The following is a 16,970-nucleotide window of genomic DNA, read 5'->3' as shown; positions in this document are numbered from 1 at the left end:
CCTGATCCTATCGTCCCTGCAGAACTTCCTAGAGAATCTCAACTCCCATTACTGATCACTCATCCATTTTGAAACCAGAGTCAATCTGTCTCAGAGAGCCTGCCTGCCCTTCATCTTTCATAATGTGGTTTCCACTCCACAGTGTCATCTACTCTCTGCCAAGCCTGGTCAGTGACTGAGAGCAGGGAAGACAGTGAATCACTAGTAAGGCAGCCTGGATGACTTTTCTGAATAAAATTATGCATAATTCAGTGGCTGAAGAGCTATTCCTGGGAACTGATGGTGAAGGACTCCTCAGGCTTTCTATAAGTGGGGGTGGGTGGGTAGGGGGCTGCTCCTTTACTATCAGTCAAGCAAGCTGATCATCTCAGGAAAGCAGATGTTAGGCCAAACTTAACAGGGTTGTAATGGATGAGCCCCAGAGCAAACCCAAACCCAAAGGTGAGGGACAGTCACTTAGCACCAGTACTGATAACAAGGCACTGGACCTCAGTCATGCTTTGTGCAAAGAAGTGTAGTATGGCGGAGTAAGATCTTTCAGAGAGAAGTCCTAACCCTACAGGGCCTCATGATGCAGACAGTGTCTCTTACTCCCATCTGGAGTATTGTATAATCCACTCAACGCAAGCCCTCTACTGACTCAGCCGTCTCCCCAGCGTGATAATACTATTTGATACTTTTCTTTGACACTTTAAAAAAAGACAAATCTTGAAAAATAAACTATCTCTATTAATGATTTTCTCAAAGTTGGATGCTGTAACATAATCATACACCTCAATCCTTTCTCATTGCTGGACAGATATAAAATTATCCAATAAAAAAAATAGAACTCTACCAAGATATTTTCCACAGACCAAGCTATTCCGGAGTACAATTATAGATTTCTGAAAACTCTTACACAGTCTTTGCGCTCTTATCATTTAATGTGTTCTGTTACTTTTATAGGGATGTGTTTCAAGATTTAGTTTCAATCAGTGACTGTAGATGCTTACTAACTTCAAGTATTACGATTGAGGTCACTTAATATAACCCAGTAAATAAGAAAGATGGCTCCGTAATTAAGAGCACTGGCTAGTCTTTCAGCGGACACAATTTTGATTCCCAGCACCCACATGGCCACTTACAATCATCTGTAACTCCTCTCCCAGGGTATCTGATGTCCCTTCTGGCATCTGAGGCAAATGCATGTGTACAAAGGCACACACACACACACACACACACACACACACACACACACACCACAGAACACACAGACACACATGTACACAAAGCTCTTATACACGTAAATTAAAATTCTAAAAAAAAATCCCACCTGTTTTATTAAGCAATGCAACCAAAAATGTGGGGGGGGGGGTTGCTTATAAGGAGGTCTGGCATCTGTTTAACATAACCTGATCTTTCCATCTTAGAGTAGGAAGTTTACAAAGGGCAATAAATGTTCAGGGAAAATGGAACACAGAATCTAGCCAGGAGCACAGGAAATGAGGTCAGAACAATGGAGAGGCTGAGTCTAATTCTCACTGTGCAAATTTCTCCACAGGCTCCTCACAGGCCAGCTGCAGGGAATGCAGGCAGGGCACAGGGATGTGGGATTCTGCATTTGCAAGGTAGATGTATCAGGCTAAGAAGGAGAGAGACTGCCGGGAGAGTAACCACAGGGTACAGGCTCTAAAAACTGCTAAGTCCCGGATAATAAGACTTTGGGCAAGAAGCGAGAGCACAGTTCTAAATAGCCTCGAAGAATAAGTGTCGGAAAAGGCAGTTGGGAAGCCATCCACTAGACTCAGGGCAGACGTGGAGTGGCGGAGAATCACAGAGCGAGGGCTGCCCTGTGGCCGCCATGTTAGAAAGGGGTCTTGAGCCTGTGTGACTTAGTCACAATGTGGCTGTCTCCACGGACACTGAGGGCAGTAACATGGGTGAGCATGAAAGACAATCTGTTAAATAAAATGAGGCAGGCACAGAAAGATAAAAACTCTGTGTTCTCATTTACATGGAGAAGCTTAAGAAGGTAAAAATCTTACAAGTGGGGAGTACAGCTTACCAGAGGGAGGGAAGGGTGGCAAGGGCAGGAGGGGATGGCTAAATGGCATGGTGGTACAATGGCGCAGGAAGAACGACTTCTAACTAAGATTGACAAAAGGTGACTATAAATTTCAAAATACTGTCCAGACTGGATTTTTGAATATTGTCAAAACAAGAAAGTAACACACGTTTTGAGGTTATGGATCTTCCAGAAACCTTAACGCAACCATTGCATTTTATACATGCATTGAGAAAAAAAAACTCACATCGCGCCCCATAAATATGTACAACTCCTTCCAATTAGAATTTTCTCTAGCTGAATCCAGCTATTGTAAGAGGGGAAATAGACACCTTGTTTATGAGCAGGCAGGAAAGATCTCCCTCGCTTTTCATGTGGTTTAACTGTCATTGGGTGGCATGTCTCTTTACTTTTGTAATACTTGAGTGGTCCTGCTGTATGTACCCCGGGGTGCCAGTCTACATGTGCTCGTTAGATGCTGTGGTTTGAAGGAGAATTGTCCCGCATGGGCTCATGTATTTGAACATTTGGCCCCTGGTAGGAGGTGGCACTGTGTGAGGAGTAAAGGAACCTTTAGGAGGTAGAGACTTGCTGGAGGATGTTTGTCACTGGAGGCTGGCGCTGAGATTTCAAGGTCTCTTTGCTTCCCGACTGCCAGGTCAGCCACGCATTCCCAGGGTCCTGCCTTTCCTGCTGGCAGGACTCGATCTCCTCTGTCAGCTACAACTGGTGCCTTTCTCTCTTAAGTTGCTTTTGCTCATGTATTTTAATCACAGCCACAGAAAAGCAACTAAAACAGACGCAGGCAGGTGACCTAAGACCTCCCTGCACTTGTACCCAGCATCCTGTGACATGAGCCCCATTGCCAACTTGGACTTCACTTAGGAAACACAAATGCAAAGGTTAAAACGATTCAGAGTTTTCAAGTGATAAATGAAAAGTGTTAAAACCCAGGTTGGGGGTCAAGTCCTAGTTGGCTGCATGGACGGCAGGTCTTGGGCAGGCCTGGTCCTGTAGCACCCATTTCCCATTTCGTCTCTTACAGGTCTCTCCTCAGATGTCACATGCCACTGTGCACTAATTACCCACCCACCTTCCAGCATGCTTTGCCCTCCCTTGTAATTTTTCTCAGTGGATGTTAGTAGTTCCTTGTGTATTCTCAATGACTTCTTAAGCTGTTTGGCTGCTGTCTCTTTCTCCTCCCATTATATAAGCTTCATACACACAGAACATTTATGCATCATTATACCCCACCCCCTGGCTAATAATGCCAGTCATGTGACAGGGGCTCCAGAAATACTTCTTGAGTGAGTGAACACATGAACGACGCGATGCATAACAACAAAGGTTACAGAATTTCAGGCAAGAGACGATTTCTCCAAGACCAGCTCTCTGGGATCACATGGTCCACGGGGCGATTACAGCACACAGTAATTACTTTCCCCGGTGTTGATACAATTCTGCAATTGCAGGGGATGCCTAACAGGGTAGACACTTCCCTGAAGGGTGACAAGGTAGCCAGATGGAGGTGCTGGGGTGCAGAGAGGGGGCTGCATGATAGGAGAAGAGCACTAAGAGGCCTGTGTGGTACTGTGGCAGATCCAGGGTGCTGTGACGCGCTCAGCGGAAAGAGGAGGGTTTACAAGCCTGAGCAGAGCCAGAAGCATTTTAGAAATTGGAACACTGTGAGGAAACGCCCTCGCTAGGAATCCATACATTGAATCTGCACGGCATGAGGAAACGGTTTGGGTCGGAACAGAGCCCTGCTTCCTTTGATTAAGCTGTTGCAGAGAATGGCAGCCCTGGAGCATCTCAAACTGGAATGTCAAATCTAATACACTCTGAAATTTATCACCGTGCAGGTGCTCTTCGTATGAGCTCCAAGTTTCCAATCTGCTAGGGAATTGGAAGCAGCAAAGTCAGCCGAGACCCCGCCAATGCTTTCGTATCTTACAAGTCTGAGCCTGCCGACTTTCGGTTATTACGTGAATGCTTAAATGAAGTAAATTACCTGTGCGACTTGTAAGCGAATAAACGAGTGAAGTTGATGCTTTATATTCTAAGCACATTTCTTCTCCTTACGCGCTTTTATGGCTTCTCAATATTGAGAGGTGGTAGCCAGATGTTACTTTTAGAAATTTATAGTGGTTTCTATAATAGTAAGATTTTTTTAAAATCTAGGGGTGAGGGGGTTTGCAGCTTGGTGGTACAGCTTTTGCCTAACACAAGGATATGAGTGTGATCCTTAGAACACCAACCCCCAAAAGAGTTATGCCATTTTAAACCTGTGCATAATTTAAGATCTCATTAATTTGTAGTCAAAGATATTTGTCATGTAGATTGGGTTAAATGGGGAATATAGCATCTAAGAAAGTATTATTAAAATGTATTAAAAGTAAAAAATATATTTAAGGCATGATTACAAAAAGCTAAAACTTGCTACAAGAGACAAATTAACCCCAAAAGGGCTTAGTTCAGCACAAAAATAAAAATAAACACACTAGGAATAAGCATTTTATTCATATAAGATACGTGAAACAAGCAGTGGAACCAAACAGAAAAACAACTTAACAATAGGAGGCTTAGACAATGCTTTCTCAATAAAAGATAGGGCAAGTCAACAGCATCACAGAAACGCAGGACCAACTCGACCCGACAGATATATGCATTCCATTCCAGCCAGCAGCAACCGGAGCACTCGCCTCTCAAGATGAAATGGGATACTCTCTAGAGTAAGCCATAGGTTAGCCCACAACATGAGTGTTAGTACATTTCAAAAGGACCAAACTCTTGCAAAGTATGTTTGCCTCACAAGGGACAAGAACCAGAAATCAAGATCAGAAGGAAAATGAGAAAATTTACAGACAGAAAAACTGAACAGAACATTCCCAAACAACCAGTGGGCCACAGAAGAAATAATGAGGAAAACCGAGAGACAAATATAAATGAAAACACGGCTACCAAAATGTATAGCTTGGAGCAAAAATGATGTAAGATGTTGGGGCTGGAGAGACGGTCCAGTGGCTAAAAGTACTTGCTGGTGTCAGGGGACTTAGGCTTGGTTCCCAGCGTCCACTTGGGGTGGCTCACAGCCACCTGTAATCCCAGGTCCAAGGATCCAATTTCTCTTCAGGCCTTCATATGACACTCCATGTACACAGCATACAATAGACAAATACACACACACACACATACACACACACAAGAATCAATATTAAAAAATCTTTTAAAGAAGATGCCTTTAGGGCCTATGGATACAGCTCAGTGGTCGAGTTCCTGTCTAGCAAGAGTGAGGTCTTAGGTTCAACCCCAAGCCCTGGAAACAAAGACACCATAGCTATAAACTCTTGAATTTAAAAAGATAAAAGAAGACTGACTATGCACAGCAACTTCATATAGTTGTACTAATAACACTTATCCAAGATTTACTGGACCATTTTGGTTTTTTGTTTTTGCAACTCTCTAAGCCTTTATATCCCAGTAGTATTTCTCCAACAGTTACCCCGGGGATGAGCAGCAGTAGCTAGAAGTACCAAGTTGGCATTTGGAGAGTCTCTAGATGTTATTGCCTACCAAGATGTCACACGACTTGCCCAACCCAGCCAAGGTGAAGCCCCAAGGACAAAACTCACAGATCAACCCCTATGGTTTGAGTCCCTCCTAGGCTCAGCTCCACACAGCCTCAGCCATTCACGGGTTCAACTCTGTACAGGCTGAGCCACTTAGACTGGACTCTGGGCCTTAACAATGCTTCTGTTTGAACCAGACCTTTTGCCAGGGGCACAGCCACCTCCCAAGGCCCAGTACACCCATCTACTTGGCCTTCCTTGATGCATGCCTCCTCTCAGAGCGCAGGGTACAATGCTGAAAGAAAGCAGTTATGGTGTATTATAGGCCCTCTCTCTACAAAGAGAGCTGCTAAAGAGGATCACCCATGTCCTACGCCATAAAACCTCCTGACTGCTCACCTAATACTGAGCAGAAAATACCGAGTTCTTGATTAATTGTCTGTGGGGAAGGAAGATAAGATTTCAGTAATTTATATGTAAATATATTAAGGTATTATATTCAGAAACACAGCTTCCCTTCATTATCATGCTTGGCTACTTACTGAAGGCTTTCTATTGAGAGTGATAATTTGTGTTCTAATTAAAAATGTTTCTGGGAACACAATGTATAAATTATGAATACAATATCCCCATGAAAGCTAACATTGGTGAAACCACCCCCCAAACAGGGAATTGTTCGAACAGCTTCCTACACAAGCCAGCACAGTAGATAAAACACATTTTCTCTTGGAAACTGCATATATTTTCATGTCCTAGACTGCTTGGGAAACAAATGAATATTCTTCAAAGAGTATCTGTCTAATTCTTAGGTTTTCAAACTCAGCAGGTATCTGGCTATATTATACATATTTGAATGCTATTATGGAACTAACTAAATATTAAAATATTTGCATCTCACCTAGAATAACCATAACAAAGCAAATCAGCATACTGACAAAAATCATTCTCCATTCATAGTCATTATTTTTAAAAAAATATACATAAGGAAAAAACAGAATAATTGTCAACGGAGTGAGATTATTCAGGTAAATTCTAATGCTAGTACTAAATGATTTGTCTTTTGTGCTTTTAAAATATTTACTAAATCATAATTAATAAGCCTTTCTAGGTAAACTAAATTATTCACATTAATAGTACCTATGGGCTTTATTTTTCTTAGAAAACATTATCAGAACATTATACTACATTGGCCAACAGTATATATTGGATTACTTGCTGCCTTAATCAAATGATTCAATCTCTCTGGTCAACGTCTCCAAGTAAAACTGTAACATAGTTTGTTGTAGAGATTAAGAAAAACAGATATATTCATTAATCATCATTCCTTTTCTAAGTGATATAAATTGAACAAAGATGATTTATTTCCTTTTAATTATGTGTTTGTATGTATGGAGGGGTATATGCACACGGCTGCAGGTACCTGCAGAGGCCATAAGAGGGCATTAGATCCCCTGAAGTTGGAGTTACGGGTTTTTGTGAGCTGCCTGTAGGTGCTAAGAATAGAACTCAGGTCCTCTGGAAGAGCAAGAAGTGCTCTTAGCCACTGAGCATCTTCCCAGCCTCTGAACAAATGTTTAAAAAGCAAAAGACCTGTATGATCTGAAGAGAAACCTGATCACAGAACAAATATTTCTTAAGTGTTCCACACAGTGAACAAGTACCATTCTCATAGGCAATAAAGTAGAGATTAACTTTCTGAGGGTTAAAAATGCTATCTAGAGAAATAATGTTGGGGGAAGGCATAGGGAAGAAATATGGCTACAGTAGGAGTTAAGGGAGTGAATTGAGATTTTATATAAATGACCTGGGTAAATACCTTAAAAGATGGCATCTAGCAGAAATCCCAGTATCCCCTGAGTGCCATAGGAGCATTTTAATCACAAGAATATGCATCCTATGTGTAACAGATAGATATGATTCTATAGATAGATAAAGTAAAATAGATAAGGTCTTCAAAAACTCCGGAGTCCTATAGAATATGGCATTTAAAGATGTTCGTATTCTTTTAAAGATTCTTTGACAATAAGACAGGTTAACTCCTGGCAACACCCAGCCTAGCTCAAAAAAGATTGTGAGCATCAAAAAACCTATTTATGGAGTTGGCTTCAAATGTGGCAAACCAGCCACTGGGCAAAGTGTCCTCATTTTTGCTACAGACAGAATTCTGTCTAAAACTGGGGAAGCTTGGATGCAGACAGAGTAGATGGCCAAACTCTGTCACAACAGGGTAAGCAAGTCCTCGATAGTTCCTGCCTCACAAATATGACTGTCAGATATACTGGGCCAGAAGGCTAAAGATGATGCTCCAACATTATACAGAGTTTTGGGCGACTGCTCAGGCAGAAAACTGTCTCTGTCACTTTTTTTTTTCACTTTGGAAGCTGCTAACCTGCACTTCCTGTTTACTCAGGTAATTAATTTCATTCTTTCTCAAGTCTCTAATGGGGTTGAAGACCATATATTTTAGTTTTACAATTAAGCTTAGTTGTTTAGAGATTAAGATATTTTTAGGTCTAGATAGATGTTTTAAGTTGATAGAGATTTGATATGATAGATATTGATTTACATTCAAAATTTCAGACTCAGCAAGATAGGAAATACGTTTTCTTCAAGGTTGCCAAATACAAATAGCCAAAACACTATAATGTAACATTAATATAATTCCTGATTGTTTTGCGGTTCTTCTTGCTGTATGTAGTTTATTTTATATATGTATAATAATAAAATGTATATGTAAAAAACACATTTTAAAAAGTCCATTGGAATTGATGATAAATGTATGAATCAATGCAATTTAACAAACCGAATATTATTACAGGATTCAGAAAGTGGCCTCTGCTCATGTAAGATCTGAAGTACAAAAAGGAACAGGGTAGTAATTTAAGCCCTTGGTAACACAACCATTTAAAAAAATATAACTTATACATGCTAAAAAGTTGATACAGCAGAATCTGTAAGGTATGAAGTTATGGATATTTGATTATTTATATAAGACTAGCCCCTGCATAATTATCTTTACCTTTGAAGAGTGGTACTGTCCATGCCCAGGACTACTGCTGTAAATATTGGGTTTTGCTGTCTCTGTTAGAACAATAGCTGGCTTGCTGCACTGCATGCTGACCCTAGAAATGACTTTCTGAAATAAATCCTTGCTGATTTACTTCCAGAAAAAGAGATCCAAGGGAAGGGAGATGGCTCAGCTGGTAAAAGGCCTTGCCACAAAGCCTGACCCCATCTCCCCCACCCCCACCCCCGTTGAAACCCCCAGCTCCACATGGCAGAAGCAGAGAGCTGACTCCTAAAGCTGTACTCTGACCTTCACATGTAATGTGTGTGCACACAAAATAAGTAAAGATAGATAGATAGATAGATAGATAGATAGATAGATAGATAATCTGCACTAGTGACAAAGTCCTGATGGTGATACCAGCTCAGATTGCTTGAAGAACACTAAAGAATCTGCTCTGGATACAGCTGAGTGAAAGAACAAGAGATGGGATGTGAGATCAGGGGACTTTTCAGTGGGTCAGAACTGACGCAGTCCTGGAGGCTGCTGTAAAGTCTTTTTAACGACCAAGACAATGGGCCCTGGGGTAGGAAGTCAATGGAAGGCTTCAACAAGAGCCTGGCTAGCACACTAAGACAGCAGTGCAGTGGCCAGCTTGTGGGGAAATACAGGTCCCAGGGCCCCGGTGATAGCCGTGATGCTATGTAGTTGGTGACACTGGGTGGGTGAGTTTGTTGGGTGAGAAAGATGAGGGTAGAGTGACTGTAGATTTTGAGTCCAAGAAACTGGAAGAAGGGATCTGCCATTTGTTAAGATGAGACAGACACCAGGAGGAGATTTTGAGGGGATTTTGAATGGTTCTTACTGCACAGCAAAGTGAAATTGCGAAGTAGTTCTAGGCTGGAGAAAGGGACTGAGGAGGTACCCATGTATGGAAACTAAAGCCTTCCTGGAAAGGCAGTAAGACACAGTAGCAATACAATCTATTTCTTTTCCACAAAAGTATTTCCAATACATTCTTTTGTTTGTTTAAGTGTATTGCAGTTTGTGTGTAATACACCCACGTGCACATGAGTGTGGGTGTGTGCATGCCATGCTACATGTGTCAAGATCAGAAGACACCCTCTGGTGTTGGCTCTTGACTTCCATTTTGGGGCAGGCGTATGCCAGGTTAGCTGGACCACAAGCTTCCTGAAATTCTCCTGTCTCCATCTCTCACCTGGCAGTAGAAACACTGGGACTACAGATGTGCGCTGTTGTATAAAGCCTTAAAAACAAAAGCTATTTCAAGACATTCAGTATCACCTTAAAATATACTTGATATTTAAAACTAAACTTCCAAAGTTCTACTTCATAGAACAGATTGATGAGTACAGAAATATGAGGTAATATTTTATAAATATTTATATTTACACATATATTATATTTATTATAAAACATGTATCATATGTGTGTGTATGTGTCTGTGTGTCTGTATGCTACACGTGCCATTAGCACACTTGTTCAGGAGTTCAGAAGATAACTCATCAGGTTGATTCTCTCTTTCCTCCATGTAGGACCCAAGGACTGAACTCAAGTTGTCAGGCTTGGCACCAAGCACTTTCCCTGCTGGCCCATCTTGCTGTCCCAGGCAATCGATTTTTGACAAAGCTATCAAAGCAATTGAGAAAACCAAAGTTTCCTTCAACAAAGGCCTTGAATATGGGATATCCCTATGAGTGAATTAAGTCAGACACAAATGAATACATACTATATTACTCCATTTCTGTATTTTAGAAGATAATAAAAACCCTCTAGTGAAAAGTAAGTCATTGATTGGACCAGGGGTTAGTAAAGGAAGGGTTTGAAAGGGACACAGGGAAGGCAGCTTTGGGGGATCAGAGAGGGTGGGTGTTATGGTCATCCCTTAGATGTCCAGTTCAACTAAATGCAATATATTCCATGTGATCTGCACTTCAATAAAACTAAAAGAGTAATGAAAACCAAGGAAACATGAATGGGCACACGCTCACATGCTGTAATTGGCACACCCAGCTGCTTAGCAATGCAGATACACAGCTTTGTTCTTCAGGTAATTCAAACATCCATCACCTTTAAATCAGGCTTTTGTGATTGCTTCCCCTAGCAAATCTACCCAGAGTTCCTGCCAGGTTACTTGGTTTCTCTCTACATTAGTATCTCTCTGAGATACTAAGAAATCTCCATAAGTGTGATCCACATTAATGAAGCTTCCTACAGTAGCAAGCAAGAGAAGTTCTCATTGGAGAAGCACAGAGTGCCTATGCCAAGGAGTGCCAAGGCTCTCCAAGCTTTGGCCTAAGATCAAGTCTGTTCTAGACACTTGGCTCTTCTCATCCCACTCCTCCCTATATACGCTTCTGCTGGTAAGCACACAGCCAGGCTGTTGGAGGAACCAACACTGAAGTCTATTCAAACGCCATCTCCTTAAAAGCTGAAGAGCATCTGCAGAGGCATCTGGATGAAATGATACAGATGTCCACAAAGAAACTGCATGTACCCAGGACCCATTCATTTCCCACACATCCCCCACCCCATCTCTAAAGCAAACGCTGACATCTTCTCCTTTGTTCGTTATAGAAACTGGTCTTGAGTAAGGTGTCAGTCATCTGCCCAAATTCACCTAGCTAGTTGGTGGCACAGGTGAGATTTCCATCTCTGGGGTTCTTCAAGTGATACGTGGTGCATTTCTACACACCCAAACCTGAAGTAAATAAATGCACAGACCTTTGGGTTCTGGCTCTAGTATTAGTTATTTTGCTTTACCAATTTAAAATAAAAAATGAAAAGAAAGCTAAGCAGTTCAATACACAACCAACATTTTATGGGGCCTTTGCTCATCACCAAAATGTTATAGTCTTCCTACTGGCATACAATATTTGCAAATGACTCATTTATATTTAAAGAGTAGACAGTACACAAAGCAAGTCACAAGCAGTTTTAGCGACTGTCTCTAAATCTGGGGAGAGTCATTACTTGATAAGAAAGAAAAAACAAACAGAAATGTGTGATATATACAACTAACAGGGCAAGGAACTAAGAAAGGGTAACTGGACCAACCGTGCACCCTAAACCAAGCAGTAAAACAGCCTCTTCATCTGATTTATTGTCAGTGTGAGGGTAAGTCAAACCGGATGCTTCCAAATGGGACACTTCTAAATTATTTACCCAAAATACCATCACCTATGAGAGTATTTTAAAAGTAATGAAATAACAAAGAAATGGACTGATAGACATTTCTTTGTAGCAAAATGGCCTCCAGGAAATAAAGCCATTCAAGCATCCATAAGGAGAACAACACATGAAAACCAATCTATTAGCCTCACCTAACCATCAGTTCTTTGAAGCACATCTTTGGCAATTCAATGTCTGATCATCATTAATAACCAATCAAATTCATTGTATATATTTTGATCTTCAACAACAGCCCTCTAAATTATAGGACTCAGTAATGTGGTGTCCTAGCAATAACCTCTGCAGGTGCGTTGAGACCTGCTTCAGCCTTTAACATAGCATAATTGTAGCTGTTTTGTTTTTTAGTGTCCATCTTGATTATAAGGTGAGATTAGTTTATGTTTTCAGGCTCTGCTTTCCAATGGTTATGCCTCTATGGTTTCATTTCTCAAACTTTGTATACTTTGTTACCTGGACACTCTGTAAAGTCCCCTAATTGTAAAACCAATCAAATTAAAAGTCAGCTAGAAATGCTTTGTCTAGGTAGTGTTGCTTCCTACACCTGGATGCCTGCTTGCTACCTGGTTGCTATTTTGTTAGCTGCTTATTACCAGGTTAGGGTTTTGATGGTTGTTACCTGGTTATGATTTTGTTACCTGGTTGTTATGTAGTTACAGTTTTTCTTATAAAAAGCCTGCCTTAGAAGCAGACTGCTGCCATGGTCTGATTCCTGAGTTTGGACCATGGCCCTGACTGGTGAGTTCTTGCTACCAATGTCACAGTTGGTATTTACAGGCTGTGCCCAGGACCAGTCAGTTCTTGTTCAGCATTCAAATAAACTTCCATCAGCCTGAGTGTGCTGTTCGTATGGTCAGTGTGTGGCTATTCTTGGACCCTAACAGTCATGGAGATGGCCTAACATTAGTAAATACAGAATGGGTTGCTCCTGACAATCACACACTTAAAGTGAAGCATTTGCATAGTGAGAAAGATAATTTCACCTTGCATTAAAACAATTTTTTTTTTTTACAAGTCATCTCTATCGGATATTCCCGCTTCCTCCCTGTCTTGGAAATCCTAGGTGTTTGCAGATTACAGAGACAATCTAATGGAGGTGGCAATGTCACCATCTGACTCTAGTAATACTTTTTTTTTTTTGGTGCCTGTTATGAATCCCCAGTTCAGTCACAAGTGACTGCATCTATCCACCAGACGGAGAGAAGGGAAGGGGCAGAGCACACTGCTGCCATCTGCTCTCCTCCCCCAGCATCCCTGGAAATGAAGACAGGGGTGGGAGTCTCTCCTAGAAATGAGAGCAAAGTGTTCCTCGCACTGGGCCCACTGAAGTGTCTTTAGGCAACATTTAGCCCTGGCACAGGAGACAGCCAAAGAGACCCAGTGTAACAGTAGCATGGAGGCCAACTGTGAGCATTCAATAGTCACAGAATGGGCCTGCTCAGGTCTGAAGATGCCCATGTGCTCCGCATGGGGGCCATCTTTGCTCTCTGGTGCCCCACAGACCTCATCATCACTTGTTGCCTCACAACATTCATTCGTTTAGTTAGGTACTGGGGTTCACACCCCTCAGCCCTCATCCACCAAGATGCTTACAGTTGCATGACCAGGTACAGGTGATTGGGGCTCTCGTAAATGTCCTCCAGGGCAACAATGTTTTCATGCTTGATCCTAAAAGTGAGACACAAAACAAACACACAATGGTAAGGAAAACTATCCTTGAAAACAAGGTCCCGACAGGGGGGAAAAAAAAGTTACGTCATAGAATCCCAAGTCCTTGATAAGACGTCGAGAACTCTCTACCACCTTGTCTCAGACATATTCCTCAATTTATTACCCTCTCTCAATCCCCTTCCTTCATCACCCCTAAGGCCTTTGAGACCCACAGTTGGTAGCGCTGGATTGAATGCTGTTGCCACGGATCAAATTTCCCAGCACCGTACTTCCTCACATAGCCCTACATCAAATGACTGGACATCCTGGGTGGAACGCAACTCCTTTCTTCTGTCTCAATGCAGGGACTGCAGACTGGTGCAAGCAGCTGCCCCTGCGTGGGTCTAACCCTCCTGACAGCCAATATACTCCAGGCAACAGTTTCGTGGTGATGTCCATGAACCCAGTGTAGGCAAGGGAAAACCAGCCTGACCACCCTCCCTGGAGTTGACATGTATCCCACCAGCAAACTCAGTTTCCAAAGTGAACTAACCAGTGGCTAGTAAACCTAATCTCATCTCAGATTTTAAAAGCAACACACGTTCAAGTCATCTCCATCTGGATCGTTAGATTTCTTATTTCCTCCTTCTCCTGGTAATCCCTGGTATTAGTGGATTACAAGCACAGTCTCAACTGGCAGCCCCTGAATCTTCTGGGAGTTTGGCACAAATGCAAATTCTCAGGCTCTGATTGGGTAGTACAAAACTGGGGTGGAGCCCAGCAATCTGTATTTTAAAACCCATCAGACAATGTGTATACCTAAATAGACCCAAGAGGAAATGGGATTAGATCAGTAATTTTCAAATTTCTGTGCATAAATGACTCTCCTGGGGAATCTGGTGACATGGCAGGTGTTGATCTAGTGGGTCCAAGGTGAGGACTCAGTGTCTTTATTTCTCACTAAGGGTGCAGATGGTATGGGGTAAGGACCACAGTGAGCATCAAAGTGGGAGAGCGAAGGCAGCCCAGAAAAAGGAAGCGGATTCTTTCTGGCTCTGAAACTGAACTATCCATGAAGAGAAGTTTCTACTCAGAATGTCAGGCTCAATATTTTTTTAATGCATACGAGGGGAGAGTCATTTCTTCCTCGTTGAGCTAATTAGCTCTTATCACATGCCTTTTGTTGACATCCCCGATGAACCATTCAAAGACAAGATGGAACATGCAGATTCTTGTGAGCCCCTTGAAAGTAGAGCCACACAACTTGTTTGTTTCCCCCTTGTGCCTACAACAGACCTGTTTAATAAATATTTGCTGAATGAATGCATGGGTGTTATTTAAAGGTCATTGCCACCAAGCAGCAAGAAGCACCATTCCATATGTAGTTTGTGAAAGTGAAGGGATCCACCCCCTCCCCCCAAGTATCAGATGGCTCCCTCTGCAAAAAGAAAGTGAAAAGGTGGAATAAACAAGAGAGTTCTCTTGATTCGAGTTAGAAGAACAGAGCATAATTAGCAATGCTTTGCTATGATTTCTCCTGCTCTTATGAGCTAACCTGGTTGTTTGTGGGAGCTAAAACGATTACACTAAATTCACATTCCACTGGCCTCCTGTGCAGGCCACCTACCTATCTGTCTGTCAGTAATAACCACTGTACAAGTGAGGCAAAATAGTATCAGCAATAAATTACAAAAGTATATCAAATAAACCATGCCACCAGAGAAACAACTTTGGTGTTTAAATGGGGACTGTCAACATCTTAGATATTTGTGGAATTGTCCTTATTGGCTATACGTGAGAGAATATGATCAAGGAAAGTGTGTATCATGTACATTTTTCCTTTACAAGGGTATAAATATTTTAACTTAGTCACATTAATTTGGGCTGTCAGGGTCTAGATTTACAGGTAATTGAGATGAATGGGACCACAGGGAGGTCTGCTAAACAGAATACTAAGTGACAGTTACTGCCAATCTCTAGAAAGTAACGCACACTTAAAAGTATAAATATGTTCCAGATATTGCGTTGTTATTCATATGGAATGCAAGTGTCCTCAGGAGCCTCATATTTTCATGTACTAAACCTTATCACACCCAGATTTAAAGACTGGCACCTATGGTTCTGACAATCTTTGCAAGTTGAACCAAGAAGGATGTTAGAACCCAAGAGTTCAGACACTCAACAGTTAATAACCACATCACTGCATACAAAGACTCAACTGTGTACAAAGCATGGAACTGGGTACAAAGCCTACCCAACATGGAAGGCTGTGACAAAGGCCACCATGTCTGACTTGGATGTGGGCTAGAGAACCCTTTGTGTCTTCATTGAGTGTTGACAGGAAATTATTATTATTATTATTATTTTATTTATTTTTTATCCATTGGAGCATCCCAGAGAGGAACCGCAGATGGTAGGGACAAACCAAAATGAAAATGTCTGAGAATATACTGTTTCATTAACTCTCCCTGTCAACTAGTGTCTGGAGGAGTCCAGCAATGAAGCGATCTGTCCCTCACTGGGTTTCTGTTAAGTATTTGGAAAAATACAAAAAAATAAAATAAAATAAAAAGAAAGAAAGAAAAGAAAGAGGGAAAGGCTCATCTCACTGGAGCAAGCCATGAACAAGCGAACAAGCAGGCATTAAATGGCAAACGCAGGGATTGCGTGTAAGGTTACAAAAAGCTGTGTCCTGTGTGGGTTACAACCGTGGCAAAGATCTCAAGAAAATGATGGAGGATGACTTGCAATGGTTAATGCTTGAAAAAGCACACTTGAGTGATTCCAAGTAAATCCTAAAATGGCCTCGTCAACGTCTCTAAAGAAAGGTGGCTTAATTAGCTTGGAGCTGTTAGAACAAAGCAAAAGAAAACATTCTGGTCTCCTACGTCTACTTCTAATCACTTATTCCCCCCTCAGACTCCTTATCATAGAGACAGATTAAGTTTAGCATTTTAAAAATGTATAGATTATCTTTACAAAACTACCAGACAAATATCCATGCACTTCTGAGGCTAGAGCAGGGTGTGTGCCACAAACGCTTCATTCCATTCCCTTGGTCATTTAGGAACTTAGTGGTGGACAAGAGAAGACGCAGCCCCCCCCCCTTAGACTCAGGCTACAGTTACGAAGCCTCCCAGGAGTCCGATATTCACTAGAAATCAGTGCTTGTGTCATTGATCATTACTTCTAGGCGCCTCAGAGATTAAAACGACAACGTCTTCCATGCAGAGCGGTGAGACTCACAATGCCTCCTCCTAGTCTTTTCTTTTTGTCGCTGACCCATCTGTCTTTCACCAGCTATCTTACAATATGGTTGCTATGTCTCGTATCGCTCTAGTGGCCTTCATTTGACCAGACTACGTTATTCAAGCAAAAGTAACGACCCAGGTGTGAAACACAGTTATCAAGAGCAGAGCATTAAATAATAGTGATGCTGCCCCTCAGCATGAGCCAGGTATTATGCATATGCAAATAAGTGGCCGTGTAA

At 41.8% G+C, this 16,970-nt stretch overlaps 1 protein-coding gene across 5 annotated transcripts in view; it reads right to left on the bottom strand.

Moving 5' to 3' along the window:
- Window positions 1-16,970, bottom strand: part of CAMK1D (calcium/calmodulin dependent protein kinase ID) — a 398,121-nt gene that overhangs the window by 131,986 nt on the left and 249,165 nt on the right. For all 5 annotated transcript variants that reach the window (XM_084784034.1, XM_084784032.1, XM_084784033.1 and 2 more), the window contains exon 3: window positions 13,424-13,498. In XM_084784034.1, the coding sequence (XP_084640160.1) occupies window positions 13,424-13,498 (75 nt within the window). The remainder of the gene's footprint in view (window positions 1-13,423; window positions 13,499-16,970) is intronic.

This window comes from Acomys minous (assembly GCF_964271855.1).
Source record: "Acomys minous genome assembly, chromosome: 5".
Lineage (NCBI taxonomy): Eukaryota > Metazoa > Chordata > Mammalia > Rodentia > Muridae > Acomys > Acomys minous.
This window is presented reverse-complemented; position numbering and strand designations above follow the sequence as displayed.